General features: G+C 47.9%; 1 protein-coding gene across 1 annotated transcript; it reads left to right on the forward strand.

Moving 5' to 3' along the window:
* The first annotated feature begins 595 nt into the window (after positions 1–595).
* On the forward strand, positions 596–4261 carry LOC143793925 (uncharacterized). The gene is made up of 2 exons (XM_077280859.1): positions 596–2767; positions 3542–4261. The coding sequence occupies exon 1, from the start codon at positions 625–627 to the stop codon at positions 1693–1695; it is 1071 nt and encodes a 356-aa protein (XP_077136974.1). The 5' UTR covers positions 596–624; the 3' UTR covers positions 1696–2767; positions 3542–4261.
* The last annotated feature ends 5251 nt before the right edge of the window (positions 4262–9512 follow it).

Consider the following 9512-nt stretch of genomic DNA (forward strand, 5'->3'; position numbering starts at 1 on the left):
GTTCAGCACTGCGCGTGCGCACTTCTAATCTTCTTGTCTGCGCTTTTCCCCATCCTCTCTATCTTCTTGGAGGACCTTCACCCGGAAGTGCTGCGCCGCACGGGTATGTAAACTGCTTCCGCCTGCCCCTCTGTGCCTGATGATCATTTGTATTTTCAAGTGCTTCTGGTTGCCCGTGGTCCCTGTGTCTTCCTTGTTCTCTGACCTTGGGTCTCTGCTTCTCTTCACTGTGCCGTGTCTGTTTCCTGTGTACCTGCCGTATTACCATCAGTTCCTGTTTCTCTGCGGTACCTCTCTATTTCTCCCATGTCTCTGCCTTGCCCCAGTCAGTCTCAGTGTCTCCGTATTGTTTCCCGCCAGGCCTCTGTCTTCGTCATACCCTCCCGTTCTTAGTCTCCGCAGTTCCCATCTATCCTGTGTTCCTGTCGTCATTGCCAGTCCGTTATTTTCCGTCTTGATCCTCCAGCTTCCGTGGCGATAGTCCCTCGCGGGCCTGCCCCTAACACTCCCTGTATAGGGGGCGGTCCATCTGGTCAGCTCGTCCGTGAGGGGTTCGTCGTCACGGTCCAGAGGGTTCACCTTTTTTTCGTTTTTTGTCACTAGTCCTCACAGTATCATCAGGCCATGGGCCCCGCTGGTGTCTCCGCCACTCAAAAGGAGTTACTTTTTTTGCAGGAAAACCAGACTAGGATCATGTCGTTTCTAAAAAATATGGAGTCTCCCCTTGTGTCCCTACAGTCTGCAGATCCTGGTATTGCCCCGCAGTTGGCCGCCCTTCAGCAGGAGCTTGGCCAACAACGGGACACTCAGGCCCATATTTTGAATTTTATGGCCTCCGTAAATGATCGGCTTCTCTCCCTCCAGAATATTGCCTCCGTTCCTACTCCAGCCTCTGCGCCACAACCTTCTCCCCGACTTGCTAGACCTCCTCGGTATGGTGGGGATCCTAAATCGTGCCGCGGCTTTCTTAATCAGTGTCAGCTGCATTTTGAATTATCCCCACTACTTTTCCCTACTGACCGAGCTAAGGTGGCTTTTGTAGTTTCCCATTTGGAGGGTGAGGCTTTGGCATGGGTTAATCCCCTCTGGGAACGTGATGATCCTTTGGTCTCCCAACTCAATCTGTTCCTAGATACCTTTCGCAAGGTATTTGATGAACCTGGTCATCTGGTCTCTACTACAGAATCCCTTTTCAACCTTCACCAGGGTACTCTCTCTGTAGCCCAGTACGCCATCCGTTTCCGGACTTTATCCTCAGATTTAGGGTGGAACAATGAGGCTTTGGTTGGGGCATTTGGCGTAGTTTGTCTTCACAGATTAAGGATGAGCTGGCGGGACGGGACACTCCCACCTCTTTGGATGATCTTATCTCCTTGGCTATACGCATCGATTTGCGCTTTCAGGAGCGCTCTTGTGAGCTCGTCAGAGAGAGGAGACCGCTTCGCCAGACTTCTGCCACACTTGGGACTTCTTCTGCTTCCCAAACTGCATCGGTTGTCTCTGCATCATCTCCCGAACCCATGCAGTTCGATCGCCTCAAGTCTTCCGAGCAACGCCGCAAGGAAAGACTCGCACAAGGTCTATGCTTTTATTGTGGCAGCGCCTCGCATCTCTTACGCTCCTGTCCTCAGAAGCCGAAGCCGGGAAACGCCTCCGCCTAGGACAGGTAAGAGAGGCCTTCCTAGGTGGTTATGATTCCTCTCCGCCGCTGGTTTTGTCTGTTATTCTACATTTAGGTTCCCGTCACTTTTCTCTGGAGGCGTATGTTGATTCTGGAGCGGCTGGGAACTTTGTTCAGCTCGAGGTTGTTAACAGGCTTGGGATACCTGTTAGACCCTTGGAGACTCCTAGACAAATAGCTTCAGTCGATGGTTAGCCTTTGCGGGAGACCTTCAACTTGGTTACGGAGGAAGTCGAACTTCAGATTGGAGCTCTACATCGTGAGAAACTGGCCTTTTATGTTTTATCTTCTTTGCCTCATTCTTTCCTTTTGGGTCTTCCTTGGTTGAGAAATCACGAACCTACTCTAGACTGGCGTACTGGAGACGTTCTACGGTGGGGACAGTCTTGTCTGAACAGGTGCCTGCTTCCCGTCAAGCCTGCGACCTCCTCTCGGCCTGCCCCGGAATCCGTGGGAATTCCTCCAGCCTATTGCGCCTTCTTGGATGTCTTTAACAAGAAGGAGGCGGAGATCTTGCCGCCGCACCGCTCTTATGACTGCCCGATAGACCTCGTTCCTGGTTCTACTCCACCTAGGGGTCGTATTTACCCTTTGTCTCCCACTGAGACTCAAGCCATGTCCGAATATGTGCAAGAGAATCTGGCCAGAGGCTTCATTTGAAAGTCTTCCTCACCTGCAGGAGCTGGATTTTTCTTCGTTAAGAAGAAGGATGGTTCTCTTCGTCCGTGTATTGATTACTGGGGTCTCAATACTATCACGATCAAAAACAAGTACCCACTTCCCCTCATTACAGAACTTTTTGATCGCCTGCGTGGAGCTCGAATATTCACCAAATTGGATCTCAGAGGAGCTTATAATTTGGTTTGTATTCGGTCCGGTGACGAGTGGAAGACAGCGTTTAATACCAGGGACGGCCATTATGAATACTTGGTTATGCCCTTCGGCTTATGCAATGCGCCAGCAGTCTTCCAGGAGTTCGTAAATTATGTTTTTCGGGATCTACTTTACTCCTGTGTAGTGGTGTACTTGGACGATATCCTTATGTTCTCCCCAGATCTGTCTACCCACAGAAGAGATGTACGGCAAGTAGTGTTGAGCGATACCGTCCGATACTTGAAAGTATCGGTATCGGAAAGTATCGGCCGATACCGGCAAAGTATCGGATCTAATCCGATACCGATACCCGATACCAATACAAGTCAATGGGACTCAAGTATTGGAAGGTATCCCTGATGGTTCCCAGGGTCTGAAGGAGAGGAAACTCTCCTTCAGGCCCTGGGATCCATATTAATGTGTAAGATAAAGAATTAAAATAAAAAATATTGATATACTCACCTCTCCGACGCAGCCTGGACCTTACCGCTGTGAACCGGCAGCCTTCTTTGCTTAAAATGAGCGTGTTCAGCGCCTTCCATGACGTCACGGCTTCTGATTGGTCGCGTGCCGCTCATGTGACCGCCACGCGACCAATCAGAAGCCGTGACGTCATCCCTCAGGTCCTAAATTCCCTTCTAGGAATTTAGGACCTGAGGGATGACGTCGCGGCTTGTGATTGGTCGCATGGCGGTCACATGAGCGGCACGCGACCAATCAGAAGCCGTGACGTCATGGAAGGCGCTGAACACGCTCATTTTAAGCAAAGAAGGCTGCCGGTTCACAGCGGTAAGGTCCAGGCTGCGTCGGAGAAGTGAGTATATCAATATTTTTTATTTTAATTCTTTATTTTACACATTAATGTTGTTTTGATACCTATTCCCGATACCACAAAAGTATCGGATCTCGGTATCGGAATTCCGATACCGCAAGTATCGGCCGATACCCGATACTTGCGGTATCGGAATGCTCAACACTAACGGCAAGTACTACTGCGTTTGAGAGAGAATCGGCTGTACGCGAAACTTGAAAAATGTGTCTTCGAACAGTCATCTCTACCCTTCTTGGGTTTCATAATTTCCGATGCTGGTTTGCGAATGGATCCAGAAAAGGTTTCAGCCGTGCTCAACTGGCCACGTCCACTAGGAGTGAAAGCAATTCAGCGATTTCTTGGATTTGCTAACTACTATCGGCAGTTTATCCCTCATTTTTCCTCTCTATCAGCTCCAATATCCTCCAAGCTTCGGAAGGGTGCCAACCCTCGTCAGCGGCCGGCTGAGGCCGAAGAGGCTTTCCGATCCATCAAACAAGCCTTTGCCTCCGCTCCTATACTTCACCATCCTGTGGCCAATAAACCTTTCATCCTTGAAGTGGATGCTTCTGCTATTGGAGCTGGAGCTGTGCTCTCTCAAAAATCCTCTTCTGGTCGTCTTGTGCCCTGTGGTTTTTTTCCAAGATTTTCTCCTCCTCAGAAAAGAATTATGCCATCGGGGATAAGGAGCTTTTGGCAATCAGGTTGGCTTTAGAAGAGTGGCGGTATCTCCTAGAGGGAGCTTTACATCGTTTTATAATCTACACGGATCACAAGAATCTGGCGTATATTCGTTCTGCGCATAGACTTAATCCTCGACAGGCTAGGTGGGCCTTGTTTTTCGCCAGGTTCGACTTTGAACTTCGCTTCCTACCTGGAAATAAAAACTCCAGAGCTGATGCCCTGTCCAGGTTGTTCCAGGCAGTGGATCTGGAGGAGGAGCCTGTACATATCATCGATCCTGCCAGACTCATCACAGTCGCTCCAGTCTCTCTTTCCTCTTTGCCTCCCGGTAAGACCTTAGTTGCAGATGGGAACAGAGAACGTATCTTACTTTGGGGTCATGCCTCCAAATTGGCTGGACATGTTGGTCTCAAAAAGATCTCGCTATTACTGGCGGCCAACGTTGTCTAAGGATGTCTAAAGTTTTGTCGCCTCTTGTCCTTCCTGTGGCAAGAATAAGATTACCAGGCAACTACCTTCTGGGCTTTTGCATCCTTTACCGGTACCCTCCACTCCGTGGCAACATTTATTGATGGACTTCATCACTGACCTGCCTTGTTCATCTGGTTGTACCGTCATTTTCGTGGTCATGGATCGTTTCTCCAAGATGGCTCATTTCATTGCACTACCAGGTTTACCTTCTGCTCCCGAATTGGCAAAGATCTTTGTTCATCATATTTTTCGTCTTCATGGTCTTCCCTTACATATTGTTTCTGACCGAGGAGTTCAGTTCACCGCCCGCTTCTGGAGATCTCTCTGTAAATCTATGGACATCTCGCTTGATTTTTCTTCGGCCTACCATCCACAGTCCATCGGCCAAGTGGAACATACTAATCAGACTTTGGTATCCTATCTTCGTCATTTCTCCAATGCCCATCAGAATGATTGGTCAGACTTACTACCGTGGGCTGAGTTTTCCTACAATAACCATCCCAGCGAAGCTACCAACAAGTCTCCATTTTTTTATCGTCTACGGTCTCCATCCTGGTCTTCCTCTACCGGTTCCTCCTGTCTCTACTGTACCAGCGGCTGATCTTCTGTCTAGGGAGTTCTCCAGGGTCTGGCAGGAGACCAAGTCCGCCCTTGAGTTGCCTCAAGTTAGGATGAAGAGACATGCATATAAAAGGCGTCTCGATTCTCCTTTATTCCTCCCTGGGGACAAGGTTTGGGTTTCCTCCAAATTTATTCACCTTAAAATTCCTTCACATAAGCTGGGTCCTCGCTATATCGGTCCTTTCGAGGTTTGGTCTCGTATTAATGATGTTTCCTACAAACTTAAGTTACCTGTCTCCCTTCGTATACCTAATTCTTTTCATGTGTCTCTCCTCAAGCCGGTAATTTTTAATCAGTACCATGCTTCTTCCCTTAGGTCTCTGTTATGACCTGGTGGTTACGGAGCAGCACTGATATGACCTGGTGGGTAAACTGAATCATGGGACAAGCTCTGTGGAGGTGGTAGCTTTACTGACCGCAATTCCTACTCCTAACACCAACACTAAAAATAGCCGTGGGACGTTCCTGTCACTCCCTAGATGCCTCATCACAGCCTAAGAACTAACTACCCCTAAAGATGGAAATGGAAAACTATCCTGCCTCAGAGAAATTCCCAAAAGGAAAGATAGCCCCCCACAAATATTGACTGTGAGTGGAGAGGGAAATGACAAACACAGAAATGAAAACAGATTTTAGCAAAGGAGGCCAATTCTAATCTAAATAGACAGAAATAGAAAAGGATACTGTGCGGTCAGTATTAAAAAACTAAAAATCCATGCAGAGTTTACAAAAAATGGTCTCCACACCGACTCACGGTGTGGAGGGGCAAATCTGCTTCCCCAGAGCTTCCAGCTAGCCTGAATATTTCATAATGACAACCTGGACAAAAAGAGACATAACTTTAAACTGAACAGAAGGTCAAAAGCAAAGGAACAACCCAAGAACTAGCAAGAACTTATCTTATGCTGACATGGACAGGCCATCAGAGAAATCCAAGGAGAGGACTGAATCCAACCCAGAAAACATTGACAGCTGGCATGGATTACAGACCAGAGCCAAGTTAAATAGCAAGGCCAGGGGAGCCGATTAGTGAAAGCAGCTGCTAAGTTCCACTCGAAACAACCAGAGGGAGCCCAAGGGCAGAACTCACAAAAGTACCATTCATAACCACAGGAGGGAGCCCAAGAACGGAATTCACAACAGTACCCCCCCTTGAGGAGGGGTCAACGAACCCTCACCAGAGCCCCCAGGCCGATCAGGACGAGCCAGATGAAAAGCACAAACCAAATCGGCAGCATGGACATCGGAGGCAAAAACCCAAGAATTATCCTCCTGGCCATAACCCTTCCACTTGACCAGATACTGAAGTTTCCGCTTCAAAAGACGAGAATCCAAAATCTTCCCCACCACATATTCCAACTCCCCCTCAACCAACACCGGAGCAGGAGGGTCAACGGAGGGGACCATGGGCACCACATATCTCCGCAACAAAGATCTATGGAACACATTATGAATGGAAAAAGAAGCTGGAAGGGCCAAACGAAAAGACACCGGATTGATAATTTCAGAAATCTTATAAGGACCAATAAAGCGAGGCTTGAACTTAGGGGAAGAAACCTTCGTAGGAACATGACGAGAAGACAACCAGACCAAATCCCCAACACGAAGCCGGGGACCAACGCACCGACGGCGGTTGGCAAAACGTTGAGCCTTTTCCTGAGACAACGTTAAATTGTCCACCACATGAGTCCAAATCCGCTGCAACCTGTCCACCACAGAATCCACACCAAGACAGTCCGAAGGCTCAACCTGCCCCAAAGAAAAACGAGGATGAAAACCGAAGTTACAAAAAAAAGGCGAAACCAAGGTAGCCGAACTAGCCCGATTATTAAGGGCAAACTCGGCCAACGGCAAGAAAGTCACCCAATCATCCTGATCAGCAGACACAAAGCATCTCAAATAGGTTTCCAAGGTCTGATTGGTTCGCTCCGTCTGGCCATTTGTCTGAGGATGAAATGCTGAAGAAAAAGACAAATTAATGCCCATTCTAGCACAAAAGGACCGCCAAAACCTAGAAGCAAACTGGGAACCTCTGTTAGACACAATATTCTCCGGAATGCCATGCAAACGAACCACATGCTGAAAAAATAATGGAACCAAATCAGAGGAGGAAGGCAACTTAGGCAAAGGTACCAAATGGACCATCTTAGAAAACCGGTCACAAACCACCCAGATGACAGACATCTTTTGAGAGACAGGAAGATCAGAAATAAAATCCATGGAAATATGCGTCCAGGGCCTCCCAGGGACCGGCAAAGGCAAAAGCAACCCACTATCACGGGAACAGCAGGGCTTGGCCCGGGCACAGGTCCCACAGGACTGCACGAAAGAACGCACATCCCCTGACAAGGAAGGCCACCAAAAGGACCTGGCAACCAAATCTCTGGTACCAAAAATCCCAGGATGACCAGCCAATACAGAACAATGAATCTCAGAAATTACCTTACTAGTCCATCTATCAGGAACAAACAGTTTCCCCATAGGACAGCGGTCAGGTCTATCAGCCTGAAACTCCTGAAGCACCCGTCGCAAATCAGGGGAGATAGCAGAAAGAATCACCCCCTCCTTGAGAATACCAGCCGGCTCAAGGACTCCCGGAGAATCAGGCAAAAAACTCCTAGACAGGGCATCAGCCTTCACATTCTTAGATCCCGGAAGATACGAGACCACAAAATCAAAACGGGAGAAAAACAAAGACCATCGAGCCTGTCTAGGATTCAACCGCTTCGCAGACTCGAGGTAAATCAGATTCTTATGATCGGTCAAGACCACAACACGATGCTTAGCTCCCTCAAGCCAATGTCCCCACTCCTCAAATGCCCACTTCATAGCCAACAACTCCCGATTGCTGACATCATAATTACACTCAGCAGGCGAAAACTTTCTGGAGAAGAAAGCACATGGTTTCATCAAAGAGCCATCAGAACTTCTCTGAGACAAAACGGCTCCTGCCCCAATCTCAGAAGCGTCAACCTCAACCTGAAAAGGGAGAGAAACATCTGGCTGATGCAACACAGGGGCAGAAGTAAAACGACGCTTAAGCTCCTGAAAGGCCTCCACAGCCGCAGAGGACCAATTCACCACATCTGCACCTTTCTTGGTCAAATCGGTCAGAGGTTTAACCACAGTAGAAAAATTAGCAATGAAGCGGCGATAAAAATTAGCAAAGCCCAAAAATTTCTGAAGGCTCTTCACAGATGTGGGTTGAGTCCAATCATGAATAGCCTGGACCTTAACAGGGTCCATTTCAATAGCCGAGGGAGAAAAAATGAAACCCAAAAAAGAAACCGTCTGAACTCCAAAAAGGCACTTAGACCCCTTCACAAACAATGCATTAGCACGAAGGATCTGAAATACCATCCTGACCTGCTTCACATGAGACTCCCAATCATCGGAAAAAAACCAAAATATCATCCAAATATACAATCATGAATTTATCCAGATACTCCCGGAAAATATCATGCATAAAGGACTGAAACACAGATGGAGCATTAGAGAGCCCGAAAGGCATCACAAGATATTCAAAATGGCCTTCGGGCGTATTAAATGCTGTTTTCCATTCATCACCCTGTTTAATACGAACAAGATTATACGCCTCTCGAAGGTCAATCTTGGTAAACCAGCTAGCCCCTTTAATCCGAGCAAACAAATCAGAAAGCAAAGGCAAAGGGTACTGGAATTTGACCGTGATCTTATTGAGAAGGCGATAATCTATATCGGGCCTCAAGGAGCCATCCTTCTTGGCAACAAAAAAGAACCCCGCTCCCAACGGTGACGAAGACGGGCGAATATGCCCCTTCTCCAAGGACTCCTTTACATAACTCCGCATAGCGGCATGCTCTGGCACAGACAGATTGAAAAGTCGGCCCTTAGGGAACTTACAGCCAGGAATCAAATTAATAGCGCAATCACAGTCCATATGAGGAGGCAGGGAACTGGACTTGGGCTCATCAAATATATCCTGGAAATCCGACAAAAACTCAGGAACTTCAAAAGAAGGGGACGAGGAAATTGACATCACAGGAATACCACTATGTATCCCCTGACAATCCCAACTAGTCACAGACATAGATTTCCAATCCAGCACTGGATTATGTACCTGTAACCATGGAAAACCCAGCACAACAACATCATGCAAATTATGCAACACCAAAAAGCGGATATTTTCCTGATGTGCTGGAGCCATGTACATGGTTAACTGTGTCCAGTACTGAGGTTTATTCTTGGCCAATGGCGTAGCATCAATCCCCCTCAAGGGAATAGGGCTCTGCAAAGGCTCCAAGGAAAAACCACAGCGTTTGGCAAATTCTAAGTCCATTAAGTTCAGGGCAGCGCCAGAATCCACAAATGCCATCACAGAAAAGGACGACA

The sequence above is a fragment of the Ranitomeya variabilis genome, chromosome 1 (genome assembly GCF_051348905.1).
Source record: "Ranitomeya variabilis isolate aRanVar5 chromosome 1, aRanVar5.hap1, whole genome shotgun sequence".
Lineage (NCBI taxonomy): Eukaryota > Metazoa > Chordata > Amphibia > Anura > Dendrobatidae > Ranitomeya > Ranitomeya variabilis.

Bases quoted from the DNA above. Each gene is read 5' to 3' on its own strand.
- LOC143793925 (XM_077280859.1), top strand. From the start codon at position 625: ATGGGCCCCGCTGGTGTCTCCGCCACTCAAAAGGAGTTACTTTTTTTG.